This window comes from Phalangium opilio, unplaced genomic scaffold (genome assembly GCF_054372755.1).
Source record: "Phalangium opilio isolate 3A_F unplaced genomic scaffold, DU_Popi_V2 ptg000032l_1, whole genome shotgun sequence".
Lineage (NCBI taxonomy): Eukaryota > Metazoa > Arthropoda > Arachnida > Opiliones > Phalangiidae > Phalangium > Phalangium opilio.
Genome location: NW_028324159.1, coordinates 8,194,381 through 8,222,202, shown reverse-complemented (window position 1 = coordinate 8,222,202; position 27,822 = coordinate 8,194,381). Strand labels below are relative to the sequence as shown.

At 37.2% G+C, this 27,822-nt stretch overlaps 3 protein-coding genes across 6 annotated transcripts; 1 reads left to right on the top strand and 2 right to left on the bottom strand.

Annotated features, from left to right (window-relative positions):
• The first annotated feature begins 1,474 nt into the window (after positions 1-1,474).
• Positions 1,475-11,115, top strand: LOC149685856 (uncharacterized). 4 transcript variants are annotated; one of them, XM_089870955.1, is made up of 6 exons: positions 1,475-2,253; positions 7,833-7,941; positions 8,011-8,042; positions 8,106-8,192; positions 8,260-9,309; positions 9,829-11,115. In XM_089870955.1, exons 1-4 carry the CDS (start codon positions 1,819-1,821, stop codon positions 8,142-8,144), a joined length of 615 nt encoding a protein of 204 aa, XP_089727081.1. In that variant the 5' UTR covers positions 1,475-1,818; the 3' UTR covers positions 8,145-8,192; positions 8,260-9,309; positions 9,829-11,115. The 4 variants fall into 4 exon arrangements, with proteins under 4 accessions (XP_089727081.1, XP_089727080.1, XP_089727079.1 ...); XM_089870954.1 differs by having other exon boundaries at positions 8,106-9,309; XM_089870953.1 differs by having other exon boundaries at positions 8,011-8,192.
• A 4,214-nt stretch (positions 11,116-15,329) lies between these two features.
• On the bottom strand, positions 15,330-17,063 carry LOC149685855 (uncharacterized). Its single transcript, XM_089871068.1, has 2 exons — positions 16,728-17,063; positions 15,330-16,619 (listed from the first exon to the last, which is right to left on the bottom strand). Exons 1-2 carry the CDS (start codon positions 17,061-17,063, stop codon positions 15,330-15,332), a joined length of 1,626 nt encoding a protein of 541 aa, XP_089727194.1.
• Positions 17,064-17,180: 117 nt separating this feature from the next.
• On the bottom strand, positions 17,181-27,636 carry LOC149685854 (uncharacterized). The gene is made up of 6 exons (XM_089871067.1): positions 27,421-27,636; positions 22,114-22,257; positions 19,909-21,056; positions 18,436-18,992; positions 17,546-18,393; positions 17,181-17,474 (listed from the first exon to the last, which is right to left on the bottom strand). Exons 1-6 carry the CDS (start codon positions 27,634-27,636, stop codon positions 17,181-17,183), a joined length of 3,207 nt encoding a protein of 1,068 aa, XP_089727193.1.
• Positions 27,637-27,822: the final 186 nt, after the last annotated feature.

The following is a 27,822-nucleotide window of genomic DNA, read 5'->3' as shown; positions in this document are numbered from 1 at the left end:
GCTCCAAATCTGGAAAAGTGTTTTCAGAGAAGCAACGTTTAAGAATTACTTTGCAAATAAATAGATGGCTCTGAAGCAAAGGGCTTAACCTTAACATCACCGGCACTAACAACAGAGTTCTTGAACACGCTTCATATACTTAAAGATAAACACGAAGACCCAATTCTACATATTTTATGTACACTCCATTTTACATCATTATTTTGAAAGAAAGACTTTACACGAACTGGAGATAAGTTCGATGGAAAATGTTTTCCCTGAAATGAAACTCGTTCCTCGACGACTTAATCTTATTAGTTGGAGTATTTTGACATTTCGTAACTCTTATTGTTACGTTACGTTTGGTCATAGCTTACATGAAGGGAACGATTTCAAATTCGCGAAGTAATCATTTTACACCAATAGTCTGATAAGAATTTTATGAAGTCTTATCAGATTTTTGGTTACACCACCCTATAGCTGGAGGCTCCTAGCAGCCCACAAACTAAATAATATGTTTATTTATTATTTGTAGACGATAACCTTGTTTATCATGAATTAAAGTTAAGTAATTAAGATAAACAAAGGGTGCAGTTCTTCGCATTTAATTCTGACACCCACAATTGCAACACTAATCATGTAAAGCTAGTTCAGGAAAATAGCTTACACTTAGAGATGTGAAATTACCGTAATTTTTAACAAATCACGAAAAACATTTACGTACCAGCTAAGTGTAGTTGGGAGTGGGGACGGCGTGTTACTTTCGTATGTGCTTTATAGTACGGTATTCGTGTTTTTTAACTCGTTTAGGTAATATTCGGTTGGGGTACATTAAGGTCTTACCACACATAGCTGAAAAGGTCTTTTCGTCTACCCAACATACACAGCAACCCAGCCTTCACACATAGTGCCCTTTCCGCCTAAAAATGAATCTCTCACACTAGCTACCTTGCCTGCATTCCGTATCCCCCTCCCCTAGCTAACCCTAGAAACCGTAGTAATGAGAAAATATTTTAATTTGAAAAGCTTTCAACAAATGAGCTTCGCTACAGCTGTCCATCAATTTAAAACAAATTCCAGGGTTACCGCGATACCAATGTTGTTTACCTAAACTCCCAAGAGCCGGAGCAGGGGTCCCGACTAATTAGTTTCACGTCCGTCCGAAGTCAGTTAAACTGCTGCAAACGCAAACAAAAGCCCCTGTGACAACGCAGTTTTAGTACACGTATATAAAATTATTAATCTTTTAAGGATTGTTTATGTGAAGAGTTTGATTAAGGATTGTTTAAAGTGAAGAGTTTGAGAGATTAATAAGAATAAAATTTGTTGAACCTTAAACCGATAAAAATACAAGTGTAGTTAAGAGATGCTATAAATGAGTGTTATAATTGACCTTTTATTTTAAAGTGTATGTTTGATGTCAAGAGATTTTAAAAAAAGAGTATAAAAATAAAATGAATGTATTAATAGTGACAGAGCGAAATCAGAAAGAGCAAGGAAGCAGAGAAAAATCAGAGAGCTCTTTAAGAAAGAATGATTGAAATTGTAAAATCAACAGTTAATTTTTGAAATAAATGTTGTTACTTGTTGAAGAAAGAGTTGGATTTATCTTACAGGTCCATACCAGAGTCCTAGTAATTAAGTTAGAGTTAAAATAGGGAAGTTTAAATTAAAGTAAAATTACTAAAGTATAGAGAAAGAGGAAACAGAGTTACTTCATGATGCCGAAACCCGGGATCTGTGGATAAATGCAAAGAAGTTTAAACTACATCAAACAACAACATGGCAGAGAATAATGAACCTGACAGAAACGTATTCTAGAGAGAAGTCTACAGAGAGATGACAGAAAAGATAATCATAGAAGTAATGAACAATATAAATAGTGATGAGATAAATGAGAGAGCATTACACGATAAGTTACGAGAACTTAAGAATTGCAAAAAGAATTTGCGCGATGTAGACATAGAGATTGAATTCACCATACCATTGGTTCAATTAAGAGAAGAACTTTTACAAGTTGCCCAATATCAAAATAAAATAGAGAAAGTTATATGTATTGCTGAAGAAACCTTGGAAGTGATGTCTAAACCAGAGGAAAAGACCAACAACACAACACCAATAACTCAACAGAGCACTGCATCAGGTACAACAGTCCAGCATGCAAACATTAAATTTCCAGAATTCAAAATCGCACAATATTATGGAGAATCAGAAAAATGGATGGAATTCTGGGGCCTATACGAAACGGCAGTCCACAATAATCCCTTATCTAAGGTAGCCAAATTTTCATACTTAAAAACCTTTTTAGGAGGTAAGGCAGCTAGTGCTATAAAAAATTTACCTCTAAGCGAAAACAATTATGACATATCTATAAATAAGTTAAAAGATAGGTTTGGAAAATTTGAAGTTATAAAAGACGCCCACATGAATAGACTTCTAAATTTGCCAATAGTCACTGACTCCAGAGATTTAGAAGGGTTGATAAATTTTTTAGATTACTGTGAAATAGAAATTAGAAGTTTAGAATCGCTAGGTGTAAAATCTGAATCATTTGAAAGCGCTATAAGTCCCATAATATTGCAAAGAATTCCACGAGTATTCACAATTGAATTCAACAAAACCATAGGAAGAGTTGGAAGTTATCACATCACTGAATTATTGAGCTTCATAAGTACAGAAATAGAGAGTAGAGAAAGAACCTTCGAACAACTTAAACCCCAAGATAAAGTTAGCATCAAGCAGAATTACCAGAGTCCCTCAAACAGAGATAGCAGAGAAAGAGGCTTCAACAGAGATAATAGAGAGAGACTATAATAAAAATAAAAACCAGAGAAACAGGGGTCCCCAATCTACTACTTCTGCGTTGGGAGCAATGAACACATCTCAATGTATTTTCTGCGAAAAAACTGACCACATACCAGATGGTTGCGACAAAAGCTTACCATTACAAGAGAAGAGAAATATTTTAGCAAAAAAGAGAAGGTGTTTTCGGTGCTTAAAACCTAATCACAACTCACGATTATGCAAGAGCGAAGTAACTTGTACTGATTGCGGAAGACGACATCACACAGCTATGTGCGAAAATGTAAATAAAGAGACAGGTAGCACCAACACCCGCCCAAAAGAGATAGAGAATGAAGATAGCAAATATACACCCCAAGATACAGTAACAGCCACAGCCACAAACAACTTAGATGAGAAACAAACTTTTCTTCAAATCGCTAAAGCGATCGGCGAAGGAAAAAGAAAAGAAAGAGTGATACGCTGCATTCTTGACGGTGGAAGTCATAATACATATATAAGAGTAGACATGTCCAAATCGTTGGGCCTAAAAATAATTAGCCAAGAACATTTAAACGATGGTGCATTTCTTCATGATCCCGTAAGCACTAGAGTCAATAAAGTGGAATTGAAATTAAAAAGCATTATCGGAAACAAGTCCATCTCGATAGAAGCATTGGAAGTGCCTCGTATTTGCCCAACCATTAAGCAAGTCCCCAATGAAAAGATTAAGAGAAAACTGAAGAGCAAAAATATAGAGCTATCCGAAGACTTCACATCTGAAGATCCACTCATCGAAGAATTGACGGTGCTTATAGGGGCAGATTATTATTGGGCAATTATGACAGGCAAATTTGAGCGTTTAACGCCAGCACTAATGGCAATGGAGAGTATGTTTGGATGGGTTATTCACGGTCCAACAACAGAGATAACAACTGAAGAGATAAAACCTCAAGAAAAAAAGGATACAAAAGGAATTTGTTTAGTTAACATAGCTTGCACTCAGGAATCAGAGAAAACTAACGAAATCATACAAATTTTATGGAAACTAGAAGCTTTGGGAGTTCAAATAGTAGAAGACCAAAATAGCAGCACAAAAGAAGAAGCTATGAAAACCTTCAGAGAAACTAGAAACAGAAAAAATGGAAGATACCAAGTTCAACTTCCCTTTAAAAAACAACACCCCGAAATCGGAAGCAACTATTTCATGTCAAGAAAAAGACTTTTTGGTCTTTTAAAAAGACTGCAGAAAGAACCGTGTCTCTTAGCTCGTTACGCAAAAATCTTCGAAGACTACGAACAGAGCGGAATAATTGAAAGAGTTGCACCCAGAGAAAGGGAAGAAGAAGGAACTATTTATTATATTCCACACCGAGGAGTGGTAAACGAAGAGAGAAACACCAAAAAAGTAAGAATAGTTTTTGACGTATCATCTCATGAAGGAGAACAAGTATCCTTAAATCACTGTTTAGAAGAACTGCCCAATCTTAATCCAGATCTTTACGACATAGTGTTAAAATTCAGAACAAAAAGAATCGCGCAAGTCGCGGACATTGAGAAGGCATACCTTCAAATTTCTATTGCCCCCCAAGATCGCAATTTTTTGAGGTTTCTATGGGTAGAGGATCCATTTGCAACCAGTCAAAATAATAGAGAAGTAATCGAGTACCGCATGACCAGAGTTACGTTTGGGGTGAGCGCAAGTCCTTACCAATTATCAGCTACGATTGAACTTCATTTGGAGAATTATGAGAACAAATACCCTTTAACATGCGAAATGTTGAAAAATGATTTATATGTGGACGATTTAACTACCGTAGAGGATGACGAAACCTTATTATATCAAAAAGTAAGTGAGGCTCGAAAAATAATGGAAGATGCCATGATGAAATTAAGAAAATGGCAAACTAATTCAAAATTGCTAAGTACAATCATCAAAGATGAAAATTGGAACGATACTGCAAGCAAAGAAGACGAAAAAATGGAAGAATTTAACATATTGAAAAGCGCTTCTAAAACATTGAAAGTTCTTGGATTGACTTGGATACCAGAGCAGGACAAGTTCACCTTTAATGTTGAAAACATAACGAAGTTAATTCCAGAGTTGAAAAACACTAAGAGAGCAGTGCTTCAATTTTCAGCGAGACTTTTTGATCCCTTGGGAATGTTATCCCCATTCATTATAAGAGTAAAGATTTTGTTTCAAAAGCTGTGGGTGGCAGGAATTGAATGGGACGAAGAACTACCTGAAGATGTCAAAAAAGAGTGGAATAACTGGACCACCGAGTTGCCAGAAATAAAACAGGTCAAATTACCTCGACACTGTCGAGCAGGATGGCCGAAAAACCAAATCCATTAACAACAATTGCACGTCTTTTGTGATGCCAGCGAAGCTGCATATGGAGCCGCGATTTATGTAAGAATAATCGCAGAAAATGGTAAAATATCCACTCACCTATTAACGTAGAAGTCAAGAGTGGCACCATTAAAGAAGTTATCTTTACCAAGATTAGAATTAATGGGAGCCTTATTAGCAGCGAGATTAATGACAAAAGTAAACCAACTTTTTAACCTTCCGAGAAACCAAATTTTTCTGTGGTCTGATTCACAAATCACCATATCCTGGATTCATGGATTGCCACGAAAATGGAAGCCTTTCGTAGCCAATCGTGTGCAAGAAATACAACAGCTAACCGAACCAACCTCTTGGCAACACTGTTTAGGAACCGATAATCCAGCTGACATAATATCAAGAGGAATAAAGATAGAGAAGTTAATAACCAATGAGATATGGTGGTATGGACCTAAATGGCTAAAAAACAACAAGATATCTTGGAATAAGAAAAACAACGGAAAATCAAAAAACGAAACGTGCAGCAACGATGACGACGTAGAGAATCATAGAGAAATTCAAAGAGAAGAGCGAAGAATTGAACCCGGAGAAATAACTACATGCGGAGTTGTCATTCAATCAGAAAATAATCTTAATATATCAACTTTTAGCAAATTGGGACACTCAATTAGAGTTACAAGTTGGGTAATGAGATTCTTAAAAAATATCCGAGACCCAATAAACAAAAAATCGGGTGCACTTACAAGTGACGAATTGAAAAATGCTCGAAATTATTGGGTAAAAAGAGTACAGAGAGAGGAGTATGCCTAGGAAATTAAGGACATAACTGCTAAAAAACCTTTGAACAAAGAGTCTCCAATTCTACTTTTAAACCCTTTCATGGATGAAAATGGAATTTTAAGAATTACGGGAAGATTAGAGAAGTCAAACTTCACATTTGACGAAAAACATCCAATTATTCTTCCATACAAAAATCGCATATCGGAATTAATTGTAGACGAGGCACACCAGAGAGTGATGCATTCAGGACTAGCAAACACTCTTGCTCAAGTTAGAGATACATTTTGGATCATAAAGAGTTGTCAACTGGTAAAAAACCGAATAAATCAATGCTTAACTTGTCGAAGATGGAGAGCGCAATCAGCCAGAGAAATAACGGGTCAGTTACCAGCAGATAGAATTGCACAAGCACCCCCCTTCGAAGTGGTGGGGATTGACTTCGCTGGACCCTTATATGTGAAATCCGAAAATGAAAAAGAGTCAACCAAAAGCTACGTGTGTCTCTTCACCTGCGCAGTGACAAGAGCTGTACATTTAGTGTTAGTATCAGGACTTTCAACCTTTCACTTCTTGTTAGCCCTGAGAAGATTTATAGCAAGACGAGGCATTTGCAAAACGATTTATTCGGATAACGCAAAAACTTTCCACAAGGCAGATAGGGAATTACTTGCAATTTGGAAAAACATTAAAAATGAAGACGTATTAAATTTCTTTGGAAAGTTTGGAATAACGTGGAAATTCATAGTAGAGAGAGCTGCCTGGTGGAGAGGATGGTGGGAAAAAATGGTAAAGAGTGTAAAAACGCCCTTAAAGAAGGTTTTAGGTAACGCAGATCTACGTTACGAAGAGATGGAAACTATCCTTACAGAAATAGAAGCAATAATCAATTCAAGACCCCTGACTTACCAATCAGATAACCCAAATGAGTTAAGTTGTTTAACACCTGCACATTTCATAACCGGAAATCGATTTACTGCCTTACCACCAGATTCTGGACTTCAAGTAAGAGTGATAAAAACAGGAGATCAGGCTATTAAACGCCTAAAATATCAACAAGTTTTAGAAAACCTATTTTGGAAAAAATGGAAGGAACAATATTTGTTACAATTAAGATCGGCTAATCGGTTCGATCAATTGTCTCCAAAGCATGCAATATCGGTTGGAGACATTGTCCTTATTAACAAAGATAATATACCACGTCAGGTATGGCCATTGGGCAAATTAGTAAAAACCTTCGTTGGACGTGACGGAAGAGTGCGTTCTTGTGAAATTAAACAACAAAATGGAACAATTATAAAACGTCCAATTAATCTTTTATATCCCTTAGAATTAAATTAGCAATGATGAACATCAATGTTCATGGCGGGGAGTTTGTGACAACGCAGTTTTAGTACACGTATATAAAATTATTAATCTTTTAAGGATTGTTTATGTGAAGAGTTTGATTAAGGATTGTTTAAAGTGAAGAGTTTGAGAGATTAATAAGAATAAAATTTGTTGAACCTCAAACCGATAAAAATACAAGTGTAGTTAAGAGATGCTATAAATGAGTGTTATAATTGACCTTTTATTTTAAAGTGTAAGTTTGATGTCAAGAGATGTTAAAAAAAGAGTATAAAAAGAAAATGAATGTATTAATAGTGACAGAGCGAAATCAGGAAGAGCAAGGAAGCAGAGAAAAATCAGAGAGCTCTTTAAGAAAGAGAATGATTGAAATTGTAAAATCAACAGTTACTTTTTTAAATAAATGTTGTTACTTGTTGAAGAAAGAGTTGGATTTATCTTACAGGTCCATACCAGAGTCCTAAGAATTAAGTTAGAGTTAAAATAGGGAAGTTTAAATTAAAGTAAAATTACTAAAGTATAGAGAAAGAGGAAACAGAGTTACTTCAGCCCCAATGTAATTTTTTAACGAAATTCTTTCTTAATCGGTATCTAGCCACACTTGATCATGGAGTACCTGGCCACAAACACACAAACAAACACACGTACAGATCATCAGTGCAAAGCAAGGTCCGGTTGCATAACCACACCTAGCAAAATTACCTGTAAGTTAGCGATTAAAATTATGGAATAACAAAAATAACCGTAATTTGTGGTATTTTATATTATAACAGGCTTATTACTGTGGTATTTACGTAATTTAAAGGTAAAAGTTATAAAATTACCGTTATTTACGTCGTACTCTCTATACTTACACCAATGGAAATAGTTTTTAAATCGTCGAAGGCTCCGACTGGAGCAGCGTTGAACGTCAGATTTTTGGCAGACATTAATCTTTGATGGGCGTACATGACTGGTACTGTGAATGTTGACAACTTACTATCTCGCATTGCAAATTCGTAATTCGTTGGAATTGCTACCAGGTCCGCGTACTGGAAATGCGTATGAGAAAAACAGTTTGTAGTTGGCCCTTAATGGGAGCATGAAAGGTTGAAACAAGTTGAACTCATTCGCTTTAAAATTATTCAGTGAAACGAAAACATTTTAATGGGAAATAACGCCTTCCTTTTAAAATATTTTCATGTTGCCTGCAATGTATTCTCGACCATTTTTACTCTGAATTTCCAAGCAAAGCTCGACCATCCATTTTAAATAGACCTTGTCAAGAAAACTAGAGTGCTCTCAGGTTGAGAAGATTTAACCTACTAGAGTTTTGGCGGAGAACGTTGCGTCAGTGGAACACGATCTAACACGTTACTACGTCACACTTGTTATGTATTTTACTTATTTAAACTTTGCGGGTCAAATTGTTTTGTATTACTCATCGAGAGTGGTCGCTAACGAACTAGTCAAAGCAGGCTACCATAAACCTTAGAACCAATATGGCACCCGAACATCGTTGTTGTTGTTTCTCATTCTTAATTAACACTCAACAGAGCAAGCCATTATAATTAGTTGAGAGTCAAAGAAACCTAGCGAGTCTAAAAGAACGTAAAAACACTCGAGGACCGTCGCTTCGTCGAATTTTTCAGAGCAAGAAAGAGCAATTCTCTGAAAGTTTTTGGGTCCAGTGGAAAACGCGACTCTGGGCGAGTGTTCCCAATGACGGACGAAAACTGGCCCAGAGTGCTCTTAGAGTGTTCTAGTGCAGTCGGTGGACATGGCTATTAAGTCTACCCAGTTCCTCTCTTCAACCTTCAAGCTCTTTTTAAAGCTTAATCGATGAGGGAAGTGAGAATATAATTTTTCAATTCACGCGTAAGATCAATATTTGAGCCCTAAATTTTTTAGTCAAGGCGTTACTTGTTGCAATTTCGACATCAATAGCGCGCTCTGGTTACATTTTATCGTAGCGAGATTTGACAGAAGTTAAAGACAGACTGCGCAGAACGAGTTGCGCCAATTTCCAAATTTTCCTCTCTTGTGTGGAATAGATCTGATTGGCAACTTGGATGGTACACAATGAAACCAGGGTGGGGCACTTATTTCAAACTTAGGGCTAAAATGTTTTATTTATAGTTACAAACCTTAAAGGTAGTGCCGTCTTTGTTTTTTTCTGTCCAGTGTATGTACCTTAAAATATGAACTCAATTAGGAAAGCGTCTTTTATAACACCAGGAGCAAAACCAAGCGGGAGTACTAAACTATGAACCTTGAACACTCAATTTAATCGAAATTTAAGTTTGATAAGGGTGGTTTAAGAAGTGTAGGGACAAGATTAAATTTGTTTTTGCTTAGACGCGTAATCAAGGGAATTTTTAACAGCTGAGAATTGTACTCTTCCTAAATTTGCTCTTGGGTAGGGGTTACCTAGCATACTTTACCGGAGACTTATTATTTTCAAAAACGTAATAAATCATTCTGTGGATAGAGTATTTAGGTAAATCCCAAAGCGGCTAGGAAATTTAAATTTATTACGCAATTAAATTTTATTTTACAAATTTAAATTTCATTCAAATAAAAGGATTAAATTTAATATGTTTATCATAAAGTTCACAACTATAGTCTGGAACACGGAATCTCAATGCGCAATTTCTTCAAACTCAAAAAACTGCGATGCACTATTTCGACCGAGGGGTTGCTGTCATTCGTGAAATCCCGTATGCTACCCGTGAAGCCAAACTTGAGAAATCCGAAATCAAGGCTGATTTCGAAATCAAATAAAAAATCCGAAATCAGCAACTTAATCACAAAATCAGTAAAGAAATCATAAAATCAGTAAAGAAATCATAAAATCAGTAATGAAATCAGAGAATCAGAAGCGTAATCATCAAATCAGTGAAGAAATCGCGAAATAAGTCACAAAATCCAACGAAATCACGGGAAAAGTCTCAAAATCCGAGGAAATCACGGGAAAAACGTCAAAATCCAACGAAATCAAGATAATATCTCAAAATCAGTCGAAATCAAGGGAAAAAATCGAAAATTCCGACGAAATCACTGCAAAAATCGCAAAACCCGACAAAATCCATTGGATTTATTCATTTTCAAATCCGTCGAAATCAAATTGGATTTCGAAATCCCGTACACTTTTCAAAAACGTCCAACCCCTCGATTTCGACAATCTTACATTGTCAAAATAGCGTCACAACGAACATTAAACAACAACTAAAACGTTTTCAGATATTGATAACTTACTTTTTCAAAGCCACTGAGTACGGTTACGTTATAGACCTCTTCTTCCATGTTAAACAAATAGAAGCCCCTTGTCCAACAGCAGATTTATGCTCCGAATTAGAGTCACAAAATGATCGAATCTAGAGCGTGTCAGGACTTCTCACCAGGAGAATTCAGAGCGAGTTTTACCGCCGGAATCGACCGAAGAGTCCAATTAAAACTGCTCATTTGGCTGTTATCATTATCCTAAATAGTGTTTTGACACCAGTTAGTTAAAAAGTTCATTTCTAATCACGAAAACAGACTTGGATTAACAGTGCCAAACGAGGAGCTCATCACTCTCAGATTTCCGGTCAAACTACGTAGGATTGCGCGTTATATTTCTAGCGCTGTCAAGAGTAGGCTTTAAAAGATTGGGCGTGTAATTTTTTAAAAAGAACGAGGGTGTAGACTTGCTTACTGATTACGCCTAGTGATTGGCCCCTCGACGGCAAGTTGGAATAATTACTTTTTGAAATGATGGCATACGCGATAAGCAATCACGGAGTGTTATTAAAGTCATTTAATAGTCCACTTAATTTTGCACGCACATTTGCGATATCAAAACCGTAAAATGTTTCATTTCCAAAGCCTTATTTTCAATAAAGATTTTCTTGAACAAAGAATAAGACTTTGCGTTAAATGTAATGTTCAGTCAAAAGCAGAAACACAAATCGTAGATGTTTTCAAACAAGTTTCAAATTCAGCTTTTGGTCTTTTCAGGCTTTAAACCTTTGAGAAGCAGATATTTAAATGAGTTTGAGATCTGTTTCTCCCTTTCGTTAAATTTAAGCCGCTTAAAGTAAAAGTAATTGAGCTATGCCCTCTTTAGTCAATTTAATTCATTTGATGCTTGTTTGAAAACTGTCCGAGTTGCGGATTTTCGATTTTGGATATTATTTCTTGTCTTCGGGAGCGCGAAAAAAGTTCGAATAATAATAATAATTATAATATTGAAAGCCTAAGCACAAAGCTTGGAAAACGGCTCTTAATTCAAAGTCAAGGATAAAACCTCATTTTACATGCGAAGAGCTGCAATATTGGCTTTGGTAATGATGGTTCATATTAGAAAAATATCTGTCATACCGGTAATTAAGGTTTCGATTGCTTTAAACCTTAAGCAAGTAATTTTACCAAGGCTAAACAGATACAGGCTAAACTGAACATTTCACCAATTGTGGTCCATCATTGTAATTTTTGTTTCTAATATTATAAGTATATGGATATGGTTCCTAACCTCTACAATTAAACTTTCAGCATCGGACTTCGACATTCTCAGGGATTTGTACTAGTAATTAACTGACTCAATTGTAAACTGATTAAAGAAAATCATGGCGGACGTTCTCCTCCGAACACGCGTGGTCGAAAATGACGTCACGACTCAAGCTTATAGCTGTTTGGCTCGCGCAGAGCGTTAACGTCCAACGCGACCGAAAAAATCGAAGGCTAATATCGCCACACTCAACGTAATTTCTGTCCAGTTTTTTTTTCGGTTGTCGCTGGACGTCTGACGAAAAGTCGTAAATTTACGCCATGTGAAAACCACGCTTTATTCTTTAGTAGACCCGTGATGCACGTGCAAAGGCAGTCCACGCAATTCCATGGATATTGCAATCGTAAAGGGGACTGGTAAAAGTGACAGCTTTGATAGTTAAGAATTCGTTGCACGAGGACGGTTTTGAAGTATAGTATAAAGATAGGGTTCGAAAAAAAGTTATACAATTAATAGTCTGTAGAAATGTAGAATCATTTTTATACTCGACCTGGAAATGAAGAATTTCGCGTGAGTTTGTATCGTCCAGACTTCTTACTTTAAGGGTTTATTTGTGATTGTGTTGATTTTGTACGATTTACGAAATCAGAAAAAGTGTATGCTAAACTAGAAATGGCACCTTATAGCGTCGTGGTCACTGAATTTCGCGAGTACTGAATTGGGAAGGCACTTCTCAGTCAAGCATCATCATTAATCATGGTTGAAAATGGAGTAAACTTCCGTAAATTGAAGGAGACAGAGTGGAGAGTCGAAAAACGGTATCTTAATACATGAAACATCTTTTAGAAGATAATTAAGTGGGAATTGGATAATGAAGAATTTTTGTCAATAACGAGCAAGTTCTAATCTATCATGCTTAACACCATGCTAACACGATTACATATTTTAGCTTTCGTTAAAACTGTTACCGATAGTCAACATACGTACAGGGTACATAAGTCTTCGTCGAGTTTGTTAAATTCGTCAACTTTCTCGGTTCCTGGCATGAAAGGCTTTTAATGTTTTTTTTTATACTTGAGCCTTCAGCTTTGGAAAAGTGCGATAAGAAATATGTTGTTTCCTCTCTGTCAATTAAATTTCAACGCGATAAAAATTACTTTGCTTTAATAAATTTAACAAGTTGGAAAACCAAAAATAAACCTCTCCGAGTCGAGACGAGGGCCTACATTTTCAAAAAGGTTTACTTTCTAAACACAGGTCCATCAGCCAATAAGAAAAACCGGATATACAGAGTTCAAATTAGCGAATTATTGCCAAGGTCATTTGTAAAATTTAAAGCGTTTAATCATTTTCTTTGTATCCTCAATAATTCTAATGAGGACCTAATATCTATCACTTAAATGTGGATTTAACTTTCGGCTCACTCTAAACCGTTAAGACCTATAAGAGGACACGAAACAAAGTCAATTCTGGTTTGTTATTCATTTCATAGACCCAATCGTTTCAACACTTATGGAGAGATGAAGTATTATTAACATCCATATTCTAGGAGAGCGGTCGCTCTCTTTGATAAAGACTTCATACTGCCTGTAATGCATAAGGAGGGTATTTTGATCGGCCGTAACGTTTTTTGTATTTCGTTTGCTGCTTTGAAATTTTGTCAGTGAACTACAATTTGGGCCCTAATTTTGCGGTTAAAATTTCAAAGAGATCCATCAAATAGTTAATTCTATAAAGAACAAAGTTGTTAAAAGTGGTTTTAGAATCCATAAAATGAATCCGACATTTCGGGAAAAATACTATATTCCTCCATGGAGATAACAAGGGATTTTTTGGAAAAGTGACGTTATCTAGGTAGGCATATAAAGAAAGCTGTTCATTCGTTACGTTTAAGAACCATCTTAAATGAAAGATAACAGTTCATGGATGTGCATTTTTATAGTTTCATTATGAAAAATTAAGTTAAGTATTGATTTTTATCATTATAAACACATACTTTGACTTACATTGTTTTGGGTATTGGTATTACGGCGTTCTACCACTGTTAGAGACACGCATTTTAGCCCTAATTTCTTATGGTGGACTAACGGCGTTTTTGTCGTTATTCACACAGTCGGAGAGAGATTAAGCATGGCGTTTGAGCTCTCGGTTAAAACCAAAATTTTGGATTAGGAATTAAACTGGAGGCTAATTAGGTCTGATTTTTTATTATATTCGTAAAAAATGTCTTCAAAAATTACTAGAATACTAGAATTGCTTTCAAGCGTAAAGATCACCAGTTATTAAGCAATCTCCCTAAGCCTCGGTCAAAATAGCGTAATGTTGAAGCCATATGCAACATCATCTTCGGTTGTTTGGGATAAAAGCCAGGCATTACGAATACTGTCGGAAGGTTCAAATAAATTATAAAGAAATTAACTATTAATCTTACTTGTAGATCAATCAATTACTACATTATTAGCTGTGAGAGCTGGGACATATTAATAAGCTCTGGCAAACAGAACTGTATTGATTCTTTCATTTAATAACATTATACATTTGCATTATTTAAATTCAAATTCTACATTAAAGGTGAAGGATCTAACACGTTTTCTGAATTTCGACATACCAAGGTAGCTCTTCCAATTTGTGGCTGTGTTTTTTAAAGTCTTTTATAACACAATGTTTAATTAAATGATATTATTTTCGGTTTATGTTAAAAATGTAACACACTGTTCAGCAGTTCTGCTACTAAGCCTTCTCAAAGAAGTCAAAGTTTCTGAAATTAGTGGGAATAGATGTTTTTTAGACGCAAGTGTACGTTACCAAAAATTGTTTCAAACTTACGTTTATGGGCCGTGGTTCGCCTTTTAAGAGGATACCATTTTCAGTCTTTTTAATTTATAACTTTTTATTGTTAAATTAATTGAAATAAATTCTGTTTAAATACGTAACACTATTTTTTATTAATTTTCTGAAATTATCCGAGCTAAATATCAAAGACACATATTTAATTGCTCTCATTTCGACACAACTGCAACCGTATAGATTCATTGATTTAATAACATTTCTAATTATTCAAATTCAAAGGGCTGTAGTAACTTTTAAAGGTGAAAACCCAGCTGTCTTAGAAGTAAACAAATACCGGGCTGCCAGGCTGTCTCTTACACTATCGCGACTAACTTCCCAAATAACTCGAAGTACGTTTACTTAAAGTAATTCAAATGCATTTATTAACATCGGTCGTCAAATTCCTTAAGTACAAATTAAATCAAATATCGGAGACATGATTAGGAAGCGTGAACTGATTTCTGAGAGATAATGTTTAGCTATTTATACCGGCGTTTATCATAAACTAAACAAATAGTAAAAAAATAACATTTTTTTTGTTCTAACAAGGTATTTTTTACAATTGATCATAAGATAATTTATTTCGGAGATTGGGTCGCAACATCTTCCGGTCCGATGACGGAGTCATCCAATGATACTTCAAGATTGTAGAGCATCTGGATCGCTCGTTTTAATATAGTTCTGCAAGGTAGTTAAACTGCACAGGCTCTGATTTCCCCATCTCATCTCGTCCAGGATATGTTTCCACAATACGGGCCAATTTCCAAACATGCCTAGGTAGATATTGGTCTTCGACTAGAAGAATTCGGGACGGCTCTGGACTGGTATAACTGTATGTGCCGAACGAAGTTCCATCAGGTAGTTTTGCCTCCAACGTTTCCAAAACTGGTTCAGCAACATTTGTCGATACTTGAATCTTTTGGTCAACTGGTTTCGAGTTGCAGAGGCAGGGTTCTCTTGTACGAAGGCTTGATCTGGCAGTGTTGTTAAACGTTGTCTCGTGAGGAAATGGGCTGGCGTTAAGGGCATTGGCTCGCCAGCATCAGTGAAAATATGCGTCAAGGGTCGGGAGTTTAGTACTGCTTCCACTTCGGTAATGGTGGTCATCAATTCTTCTTGGGTCAATGAACAGCGTCCGATGGTTCTTTTTAGGCAGTTTTTGACTGAACGAACCAACCTCTCCCAAAATCCGCCCCACCAGGCGGCTCGTTGGACTATATACTTCCATTGTACACCTTTGTGTCCCAAGAAGTCTTGGACTTGTTGACTCTGGATCGTTTGAAACATTGCTGCCAATTCCTTCTCCGTACGTTTGAACGCTTTGGCATTATCGGAATACAACGTGTGACACACGCCTCTTCTAGCCAGAAACCTTCGGAAGGACAACAGGAACTTTTCGGCACTCGTATCTGATACGATCTCCAAATGCAAGGCTCGGGTAACAGCGCACGTATAAAGAGCTATGTAGACTTTGGATTGAGTGTTGTTGTTTTCCCCATGGATGTAAAGAGGTCCGGCAAAGTCTACCCCGGTGACTGTGAAGGGCGAAGATTCCGTCACCCTATCCTGTGGTAGAAGGGCAAAGATTTCGCTTCCGGCTTTGGCGGTGTACCGTCGGCAGACATAGCATTTCTGGATGATGTTTTTCACGAGTTGTCGCCCTTGCAAGACCCAAAACCTCTCTCGTAGTTGCGTCATAGTACTGTTGTAACCTCCGTGCATTACTTTCTCGTGACTTTCGATGGCCAGTAACTTGGTGAGGATATGTTTGGATGGTAAAATAATCGGGTGCTTCTCTTCAAACGGTAGATTGGACTTTTGAAGACGTCCACCGACTCGTAGAAGACTGCTGTCCAGGAATGGATTGAATTGAGCTATCCTCGAAGCTTTATTGACTGGCATTCTTTTCTGTAGGCAATTTATCTCCGTAGCGAAGGCTTCTTCTTGGACGTACTGAAACCATTTGGTTCTAGCTTGTAGTATCTCTTCAGCACGTAGAGCTTTAAATCGCCTTTCATCCTTGGCAAGGCGTAGATTGGTGGTAAATCGAATAATCCAAGCAGTGACTCGGAATACGCTGCTTGCCTAATGGTATTTATCCAAGGTAAACAGGGCGTCTCTTGGTTTGATCAGGCAGGCCAGGACTATGGATCTTTTTTCATCATTGACTGCTTCTGAAGGAAGGGTAGATACCGGAAACTTGTTCGTGAGCCACCGTTCCTTATTACCGGACAGCCAGACAGGACCTTTCCACCACTGCTGGGTTCCTATTATATCGTCTATGGTAAAGCCTCTGGAGGGTAGATCGGCCGGATTGTCTGAGCTGCGGCAATGGGACCATCGACAGGGGTCGCTCAGTGATTGAATTTCGTTGATCCGATTCGCAACGAACGGTTTCCATTCTTTGGCTTGTCCTCTAATCCAATACAGAACTATCTCCGAATCTGACCAGCAATGGTATCGCTGTATCTTGCCTTCGAAAACTTCCATCGTGTGCTTCAGTAATCGGGCTCCGATAAGTGCGGCCATGAGCTCAAGCCTAGGTAGGCTTAGCTTCTGGAGGGGCGCTACCCTGGTTTACGAGGAGACGATGGTTACTCCATACATTCGGGATTCTGTGCGATACCGTAAGTAACTGACAGCTGCCTATGCTTTTTCGCTGGCGTCGCAAAACACGTGGATCTCAACGTCTTGGACTGGACTATCTGCCTCCGCGAAATACCATCTGGGGATCTTGAGTTTCTGGAGATTGGGTAAGTCTTGACACCAAGGTTCCCATTCGACTTGAATTTCCGGAGGCAACTTATCGTCCCAATCAATGCCATGTCGCCATAACCGTTGGAAGAGACACTTGACAGTGATGATGAATGGAGCTAGGAGACCGATGGGGTCAAATATTCTTGGCGCGGCTTGCAAAAGTCCTCTCTTGGTTTCTTCCTTCTGTTTTAGGAACTCCCAAAGTGACGCGACGTCGAAGGCAAAGGCATCGGACTGTAGATCCCAAGTGATACCAAGTACTTTTGAGATGAACTTGGTTGCGTAGTGAGCTGTTCGTGATCACTATCTGACTTCCATATGGACATAACCTCTCTGGAACTGGCCACCCATTTTCTTAGGTTCATCCCTGCTCGCTTCATAATCTGACAGGCTTGCTTTCGAAGGTCAATAGCTTCCTCTACAGAATCGGTTCCACCAACATAATCATCGATGAATAGGGTGCTGAGGAGCATTTTGCAAGTCTTTGAATACTCCTCCTGTAGAGTCTTGAAGTGGTGCTGTAGAGTGGCTGTGAGCAGGAATGGGCTTGAGGTCACTCCGAAGAGAACTCGGGTCATGCGTAGATGAATAATTCTCGGTTTGTCGGGTCCATGTGCATCGGCAATCCATAGGAACCTCACAAAATCCCGATCCTTGGGATCCAATGATATTTGGAGAAATGCTTTCTCCACGTCTGCCATGATTCCAATTTTCATTTCTCTGAATCGCAATAAGATATCCAACAGATCTGGGTTGAGGTTCGGACCAGCGTGCAGGCAATCATTTAATGACGGAGATCCTCTTTCTTTAGATGAAGCGTCAAATACAATGCGCGTCTTGGTTGTTGTCTTATCTTCGCGCTCGTCTTCGAAGTGTGGAATATAATAAGACAACCCAGGTTTCGTTGAGATTTGGTCGGCAGGAATGACTTCAATTATGTTGTGGGAGAGATAGTCATTGATTACTTCTTGATAGCGATAGTATAGAGACGGGCTTTGTTGAAATCTTCGAATTAGTCCATAAATTATTTTAGTAGCGACTGACAAGTTGTTTTTGATATCTGGATGATCTTGCTTCCATGGCAGCTGTACTTGGTAGCGACCTTCAATGATCTCAATACTACTTTTATGTATTTAAATGATACCTTGCTCTGGAACGGTGAGGCTTTGACTACTTTGGATACCCATAGATTCGAGCTCCCAGAACTTCCTGAGATACTGAGACAACAGTTCTTCTTCTACGACCAGGTTCACGGCTATGGATGATTGGATCGGATAGTTTGCTGACACAGGTGTCGGCCCTTGGACAGACCAGCCGAACGTTGTCTCGACCGCTACGACGTCACCTTCCTGTCTCTTGAAATTCATTTGGCAGAGCTTCCAATAGAAATCTGCTCCTACTAGGACTATCAACTCTGGTGATACCTTGGCTCCGTTTAGGTTGGTTTCGTCAGCTAGCTTGATACCCCTCTCAGTCATTTGTCGCCTTATGTCAGCTCCAGGAACTCCAACGCTTGCACCGCAAATTACTGGTTTTTCCAGAAGAGTCAGCTCTACTATGATGCTAGGATCCATAATGCTCTTCAGTTTCGCTTTTAATCGTCTCTGCATCTTAGTACTTTCTTTGGCTTCTCCAAAGGGATTAATTCGAACCAGTTCTTCTGTTACTACGGGCAACTCCAGGGCTCTGGATACATCTTCTCTTATGAAGGACTAGGGTTGTAAGTCGGAAAATTTTCCGCGGAAATTTTTCCGCGGAAATTTTTCCGCTCGGAAAATTTTCCGGAAAATGACCGAGCTATATTTTTCCGGAAAATTTTCCGTATTTTTCCGCTACCGATTTCTCAATTAAAATGTTAAAACTTTAAAATTTTTCAATTGCATTTCTTTTCAAAACATTCATTATTTTGTTTTCGGTGAATTCGGAGGGGAAAAAATTGTTTGTTAACCCTGTTTAAAGTCACAAATTATGGAAAAATCAACCACTAATATTTGGCGGTACTTTAATAAATCTACTAAAGATGGCAAAATAACTGGAGAATGTATATATTGTAAACAATGTTATGCAAATAACGCAACGTGGATGAAACGCCACCTTTCATCTAGTATGTGCAAAAACCTTTCCCCATCTGTATTGAAAAGTTTTAAAATTAACTGCACGAAAAATGAGTCATCTCATGATATGCAACTACATTTGGTAAGTCAGCGAGGTGTAATTAGTCAAATTCGTAATTCAATTATATAAAAAGGCTGCAGTTTCTATTTTAAAATGTATCTATTATATTAATTTCGAACTCAGGACAACAAAACTGAAGAAGCTATCGAAATATCTTCAAAAGTTTGATAAATTGACTCTAAGCTCACTTTATTGCTAGTTTTATATTTTTCCGATTAGCGGAAAAGTTTCCTCTTCGCGGAAAATTTTCCGGAAAAGTTTCCGGAAAATTTTCCGCGTTTTATTTTTCCGGAAAATTTACAACACTATGAAGGACCGTTGGCTACCGTTGTCGAAGATGCATCTGGCAAAGGCTTCCCTCGTAGAACCTACAATGGCAAGTACCAGCGTTTGTAGATAGACTTGGGAGTTTTTGAGTCCGAATTAAGTCATCGAAATCAACCCGGTACAGATGTTCGAGGCGTGTTGATCTTGCGTATTTTCTGGGTCACTTGACGTGTCGTTTTGCTCAACGTTTGATTTTTTCTCTCGGCAGATTGACGTATGATGTCTTCTTTGGCAGACTTGACATTTTCCTCTGGATTTACAACGCCTCGCTGTATGATCGTAACCGAGACAGTTGAAACAGCGATTCTTGGCTTTAATTGACTCTATCTTCTGTTCGTAAGTGGCTTTACATTCATCTGGCCTATGACTGGATTCATCGCAAAAAACACGGACGTTGGCAACGGCAGTGGTCAGTGCTACGGTAGTAGGCAGTCGACTTTTCACTGAGGTATTGAAAGGCTTAAATGAGATTGCTTCGCTTCTTGGTCTTTGGTAAGAGTATGCGGCTCTCCTTTCCTCTGATTCCGGTTTACTCCTGATTAGCGTTCGCTCTCGACTTTCTACTTCCCGCCGTAGAAAGTCCACAAGGATATGTAGATCCCAGTCATCTTCGTTATCGAGTTTCTTACTATACTCCAAGTTCATATCGGACGGCAGGCAATTCAGTATGATCGTGTAGAGCATTCTGCTATACGTATTTTCCTTAATTCCCAGCGAGGCGAGACTCTTCATTTGTGCATCACATGTGTCGTAAAGGTCACGAAGGGCTTTGACGTCTTGGGAACTTTTGACTTGTGCTGAGTGGATCAACTTGTTCATGTGAGATCGCATAGCTGAATTTCTTTGACCAAAGCGATTGTTTAAGGTTTGTATGGCATGAGCATTGTTCTCATCGGACAAGGAATACGCTCCTACTGCTGTGAGTGCGGGTCCCTCCAAATATGAACGGAGGTAATTGAATTTATCCGTTTTGGCCAAGGCGTTGTTCTCGTCAATCGATGTACTAAACAGACCCCAGAATGTTTGCCATTGCGTGACTTCGCCGCTGAACTTCTGGATAGTTAGACGTGGTAACTTGACTGAGATTCTTCCTGGCTCGTCTCTGCTCTGGGTGGAATTCCTTCTTGAAGATATGGAGCTTTCAATTCCTAGATGTTTTAAGATGTCTCGATTCACTTCCTGGATTTTCTCATCGTATTCTTCGGCGGAGTCGACTTCTCCAGCTATCTCCTCGTCCTCGCCGGCTGCTATCAGTTCCAAGATCTTCTCGTTGGTCTCGGTCAGTTACTTCCGTTTGTCTTGAAGTTGACCGTGGAAATTCTCTAGCTTCTTGCAGTCAGTCTCCTTTAGGTTGAGTTCATAGTTAATCTTATCCAGAAGTGTATCAGTCCGTCCTTTGAGAGCTGTTCTTGCTTTGATTAACTTCTGCTTTTCCATGTCCCGAACTTAACTCTCACGGTAATTAACGCGACTAGTTTCTACTCGATTTAGCTCCTTTCCCGGGTTTCGGCACCAAGAAATGTCGCGACTACCTTCCCAAATAACTCGAAGTACGTTTACTTAAAGTAATTCAAATGCATTTATTAACATCGGTCGTCAAATTCTTAAGTACAAATTAAATTAAATATCGGAGACATGATTAGGATGCGTGAACTGATTTCTGAGAGATAATGTTTAGCTATTTATACCGGCGTTTATCATAAACTAAACAAATAGTAAAAAAATAACATTTTTTTTGTTCTAACAAGGTATTTTTTATAATTGATAATAAGATTATTTATTTCGGAGATTGGGTCGCAACATACACAACAGAGTTGGCCTTTCTCGATTATGAGAAATGAATCCTTGACATTGCGTCTATGGGTACGTTTAGTAACCCTCTTTGATGACAGCGCTTAGCGATGTCAGATTTTCCCTACTGTACGCTTTTTCACGTTTACGGTTTTGACGTCATGATGCTCAGCGCTTGCCAATCAAAGGAACCATCTAATCGATATGGTTTTTTTGATGGCGTGACGTAGCTCTTGACTGTTGAACACTTGACAGACGAAAAGTTGGCGCGAGATTTAAAAATTAAATTCCAATAATGCTATTCCTACAGTAGTTAAATTAATTATCTTTAAAAAACTACTTCTACCATTAATTAGGGCATAATTTTCTTAAACAATTTCATTATTTACGAGCTCGGCAATAATTGAATAGAGCCAATTGAGTTCGGTAACGTTTTGAGGGCCAGTAAGACGTTTCCCCAACTCCATTTTCGAAAACAGCGCTAACTTCAAAATGTCACTTTTCCGATCAGAGCCCATCAACCAAATACCAAGAAAACAGCGATTTCCTTGAGATTTTCGTAACTGAACGTAGCCTTTGTCTGGACTTTAGGAGCTCCAGAACTCCCAACTGAAGCAGGGTGGGAAAAAATGATCTTTTTAAAACTAGACATTGGGCCAGCGACCCCACTGTCCTTGATTAAATGAACTGGTCCATGACCAATGACCAGGGCGCGGCGTCTGCTCAACTAAAGAAGTGGGTAACTAAAATAGTCCAGATAATGTCAGGACCCTGGTCACCCTAGAATTTCCTTAGTGGTCCCGTGAACCACTGCTTCCCTCCGATTTAATTTTTAAACTGGTCCTTTTCCCTGTGCCACCGCCTTATTTCCAACCAGCGTGGGAAATAAGGCTCTAACACAGGGCAAATGACCAGTTTAAAAATTGCCTGGTACTGTTCAAAAATTAAATCGGAGATGGGTCAGTGGTCCACGAGACTACTAAAAAATTGATGGGTAACCAGAGTCCACACATTAAAATTATAATATTTTAATTATCCATTTATTTAGCTTAGCAAACGAAGTGCTCAGGTCAATGGTCACGGACCAGTTTATTTATTCCAAGTCAGAAGGGTCACTGGCCTAATGTCCAGTTTAAAAAAAACTTATTTCCCACCCTGTTTCCAACGCTGAACTGAAGATTTCTTTTGCCCGGAGCATAGCCTACTCGATCACGCGCAACACATCGCAAGCTGCGAGTTGCTTTGCGTTGTCGCGTGCGTGATGGAGTGGACTATGCCTGGAGTCCCAACCCCTGCGACTTCTTACCAAAATACCCACTAGCATAGCCCACTCGATCACGCTCTCTTTTCCACGGCTACATATTTTGAAGAGGGCACTTTTCAGGCGTATTAACAATCTTGAATCATGTTTGTGGACTTTTAGGGTAGCCCTTATAAATTGAGTCGGCATTGCCCTGTCTATATTGTGTTTAAGGTTTATAAGCTTAATATCAAACAGACGTAAGTTGATGCTACAAAAAAGTTCGACATTGACAATCTCGGATCGTCTTTGAGAAGTTTTAAGGGTATCCGAATTTCATATTGGGCTTATGAAAAGTTTGAGCCAAAGGCTAAACAGACATAAATCAGCGTTTTAAAAAATTGTCAATTTGGTCCTATTTCTGGAATTTTTAGGGGGCGTCTCGCGTTTCAATAAGCGATTGTAAAAATTGTATTATGTTAATTATATTAAGAATACCAACTTTTAATGATTTACGTTTATTTTTGAAGTATCATTATAAATAATTGTCCGATTGACTTAAAGTTACGGTACCCTTTAGATATGTTTCTGCGTAGTGCAGATTTTGAAAATGTAAAACGGTTTCTTATTAATCTTAATTAAAATGAAGACTGAAGGAACAGATATTTATCAAAAATGTCCTGATTAGAATCAAGACCTGAAAAGTATCGATAAGACTGAGGTTATCACTTGACTGAAGGATCAGATATTAATTTTTCTTCTTAATTGAAACTTAAAGGCATGCTTAAGAAGAAACAACGTTCCATTACCGTTTTCCGTTGAAATAACTTATTTTACTGGTAATCAATTTAAAAAATTTACTTATCTCGGGTTTTCGACCACAATTGCATTCCCCAAAAACATTTTATCATTACATTAACTACTTTTGGGAGCTATAAAACAATAAAGAAACTGTAATGGCTGTCTGCTTAGCCGTGAAAACAACCTTTTAAAAGTTACAAACAACTACTAGTACGACCAGGGAGAACTGGTGTAAACTGGAGTTGAAATATCATCATGTGTGACCTGCGGCACTGAAACTCCCAGTGTACCTTGTGATGCATCATCTAAACGCTGAGGATGCTGGGTGGACTTCGGTGCCAGGCGTAGCCCACTCGATCACGCACGCTTAACGACACAAGCTGCTATAGCGCGAGCAGGTTTCGTTCGTGAATATGGATCGAGTGGTCTATGATGCAAGAGAATTATTTCAATGTTATCTTGCATTTTTACGGACTACTCGTTCACGCCAATTCAATCTTTCAAGGTAGTGCCGCCTCCTCACTTGAATTTTTCATGATATATTAAGATTTTAACGAACAAAATTCCAGATTACTATTTTCACTACAATCTCCCATTGCTAACTTGAAGAAAACTTTCTTCTCATTTTGCTGCTCATTACCGGTGTCATTCCCTTGACTTTTAGTTCGTTATAACTACTATCATGCGTTTATTTGTTTCAAACCAAATTATAAAAAATGGGATTCTTTTCCTTTTGTGCTACTTAGAATTTATAAATGTACATAACGTTGTGACGTGCCATATCAAATAGTCTCTAATTATTGTTAGAAACTAGAGAGAGAAATTGGGGAGTAACACTGATCATACCCTGAACCATGAGAAAGAAAATAAAACGGTTGACTAAAGTACACTTGATATAACATCATTGTGCAAAACCACGAGTAAAAATCTTACTGTCCCTATTGAATTTGCCGCCATTGGTTTAAGAATAATTAAAATGTTCCACTGCGAAGCGTGCCGTGAACGAATGGAAATGTAACGTCTTTAGGAAAATTTTAAAACGCAGCGCCATACACGTACTCTCTCAAAAGTAATTAATGTAATAATAAAATGTTTTTGGGAATTAAATTGTGGTCGAAAAGCCGAGATAAGTAAATTTTTGAAATTGACTGCCAGTAAAATAAGTTATTTCAACGGAAAACGGTAATGGAACTTTGTTTTTTTCTTAAGAATGCCTTTCAATTAAAAAGAAAAAATAATATCTGATCCTTCAGTCAAGTGATAACCTGAGTCTTATCGATACATTTTTGGTCTTAATTCTAACCAAGACATTTTTGATTAATAAACTAATGGGTGGATCTTTTTGAAGGCCCGAATTGTAGTTCTGTGGAATCTTATCTAAGAGAGCTACCGCTTTCCTAGAATAGTTTAGATTTGTAAAAGATGGCAATTATTAGAACAAAACAGTATATATTAGTATAAAATAGTACAGATTAGCATAAAATTCTATAGATTAGCATAAAATATTATACATGAGTATTATGTCGTAGTATAGAATAGTATATATTCGTATAGAATAGTATAGATATAGGTAATACTCACTACGAAATCACTTGTCGAGTTGTTACTTGGCTACTAGAACCTTAAATTCCGCGTATTTCTATAAACTATATAGACAACGCCCTAAATGTGTTAAAACCTTTTGTAGAATCTTCGAGATCGATCTGAACCTTGTAACATGACCCGTTAAAATGAAAACGAGCTGATATTGTCAGAGATTTATATGGGAATATTTACTTTTCATTTGTTAGAATATTTGCTATTCCAAATATTGTAATCAAAGGACTACTTAAATGAAGGCTCTTTACTCTGACATGAGTCCTAAATTCATATTTAAACATTAATCTATGACCTTTTCCAGCCTTGATCTGATTGTGGAAATGAAAATTTACTCCTTAATGAGAATCGAAATATAATTTAATTGAAATGCCTTTCACGGGCCAAAAGTATCTCATTCCTCACCTATTGGCTTTTGGATGAAAACATTTCATTATCTTCCATGTTATTAAATCGTAGTTCAATTACTAAATTGCGCGTATGATCTTGCAATTCGAAATGCGCAAAGATTATAAACTGCTTTGATTTCGATATCAGGGTGATGAATTATGTAAGAAAACAAATGAATTACTAAATTTTCTTGATCAGTTATTATACCTTTAAAATATTCAAAGCGTATTATAGCTTGCAAAGACTGTTATGAGATCTTCATTTCCTCATTAAAATAAAAGCGTTATTATACAGAAGCGTGTTGTGTACAGAGCGTTTAAACACATGTGCCTACTTAAAGGACATGTCTCATAATAGTTTTAGTTTGGATGTGTCACGATCTATTTTTTGAAGTAATATTGTTAATATTGAGTTAAACTTCTTATTCGAATTTAACCTAAAATTTTATTTTATTATATTGAGGTTACGTTTTTGATAAATGTTTAAACGTAACTTTTTAAATAAAAGAACGACTCAGATGTTTCAAAGCGTTTTTTTGTTCAGTTCTAAGGAAAAGGTAGCAAAATATTAAAACATTTTGTAACATAATGTTTCTTTAAATTGGAAGGTTGGGTAAATATGCATTACAATTACAAGTTGTCTACAAATCGTGCAGTTTTCCACACTTAAGTGACCATTTTGCCAATATATCAAGCCAGAGTTATTTCTTCATTATTGAATATCATCCACACTTTTCTATGTAATTTATAATATATGGGGATGAAATCTCAAAGCATCCTTTCTGTCGGTTGGATACAATCTGAAGACCAGGTATGAACCGGTACCAAAACCATATCGGTATCGGCACCGATATTCGGGGTTTCCCGGTAGTATCGGATCGGTTGGTTTAGTATACTCGTTTAAAATGCGTTAGATGGCGCTACATGATATTTTTAAGTCTTTCACTAATGTATTGATGGTGATAATATCACACTACTATGAATGTCAATCGTGATGATTCCTCATTTATATAAAAAGTACCTGAATTTAAATTATTTAATAACTTATAAACAAATCGCATGTAATTATCTTATGAACGTGTACATAGGGTTATGCATAACTCGCCTTATTAACTTGTACATAGGGTTATGCAAGACTCATCTTATAAACTTGTACATATCCACTCGACCATAAACGATTTAGTGAACATACCTTCGATTATTTTAAAATCTGCGACGATTTAGTGAATATCCCCTCGACTCCCTTTTAATATTACTTACATGCGATTGCCAAGTCACGATATTTTGATACGAACAAAGATGTATAATAATGATAGAGTCAAAGAATATTGGTTATTAATTAGGAAAAGGACTTAAATAACATAATTGTTCAATTGGCGATTGAATAAGAACAAAAAGGCAGACTTGGCTCTACATGGGATCTAAGAACGTTTTACGGCAGAAAGGGCACGAGGCAAGGCTTGGCCCATTTTTGTACGTGTTAATGTTTTTCATAGGATAATATTATGGAGAACTAGGTTAGGTTGGTTTATTTCCTTTACAATAGTTATTATTATTTAGAATATAATATTTTGTTTTTTGTGCAAAAAAAATATCATAGGAGATTCCATATAATATACACATTTTTTCAACTAAAACAAAACATATATTTGCAAAACCAGAAACTGATTAGAACTACAGAATAGCTTGCAAAATATCCAAATTAAAGTTGAGAGTAGAAACCAACAATTCAATGGATTAATTTTTTTGTCATAGTATGAAAGATATCTATGGAACTTAAATATTTGATGCAAGTTGATTGCATCCTTACGATGGGGTTTAACGTTTTGTTAATGTTGTAAAAGGTATCAGTTCGCATTAGAAGTTTTGGCACTTGAAAATTTGGTTCCATTGTAAACTCGGGTAATGAGATATTATATTTTAGAAGTTTCCATAATAAAGTATTTCTATGGGAGCTACCAGGCCTGATGACGGCCCTGATGTATAAAGAAGGTTTTTTTAATGGATGTACCTTTTTTCGTACCATGTGTACTGTTTTGAAGAAAATTCCATTGAACTAAAATCCTAGCCCTTAATATGTGGTTAAAATTTCTGGAACATCTTTCCAATAGTTGTTAAGGGTGCTTTTCATTTCTTTAAATTAAATCACAGATTTTGACGAAAACAGGAAAATGTCTATTAAAATAGCATGGGAATTTTTCCAAACGTACCC

Bases quoted from the DNA above. Each gene is read 5' to 3' on its own strand.
- LOC149685856 (XM_089870953.1), top strand. From the start codon at position 1,819: ATGACAGAAAAGATAATCATAGAAGTAATGAACAATATAAATAGTGAT. The intron at 2,254-7,832 runs GTAGCCAAATTT...ATCGGTATCTAG, and splicing joins ACAATAATCCCTTATCTAAG to CCACACTTGATCATGGAGTA. The intron at 7,942-8,010 runs GTAAGTTAGCGA...ATATTATAACAG, and splicing joins CACACCTAGCAAAATTACCT to GCTTATTACTGTGGTATTTA.
- LOC149685855 (XM_089871068.1), bottom strand. From the start codon at position 17,063: ATGGCCGCACTTATCGGAGCCCGATTACTGAAGCACACGATGGAAGTT. The intron at 16,620-16,727 runs GTATCTACCCTT...AAATACCATTAG, and splicing joins GGCTCACGAACAAGTTTCCG to GCAAGCAGCGTATTCCGAGT.
- LOC149685854 (XM_089871067.1), bottom strand. From the start codon at position 27,636: ATGGTACGAAAAAAGGTACATCCATTAAAAAAACCTTCTTTATACATC. The intron at 22,258-27,420 runs GTAAGGATGCAA...CATTTAATCAAG, and splicing joins ACAAAACGTTAAACCCCATC to GACAGTGGGGTCGCTGGCCC. The intron at 17,475-17,545 runs GTATCACTTGGG...TTCCTAAAACAG, and splicing joins GTTCATCTCAAAAGTACTTG to AAGGAAGAAACCAAGAGAGG.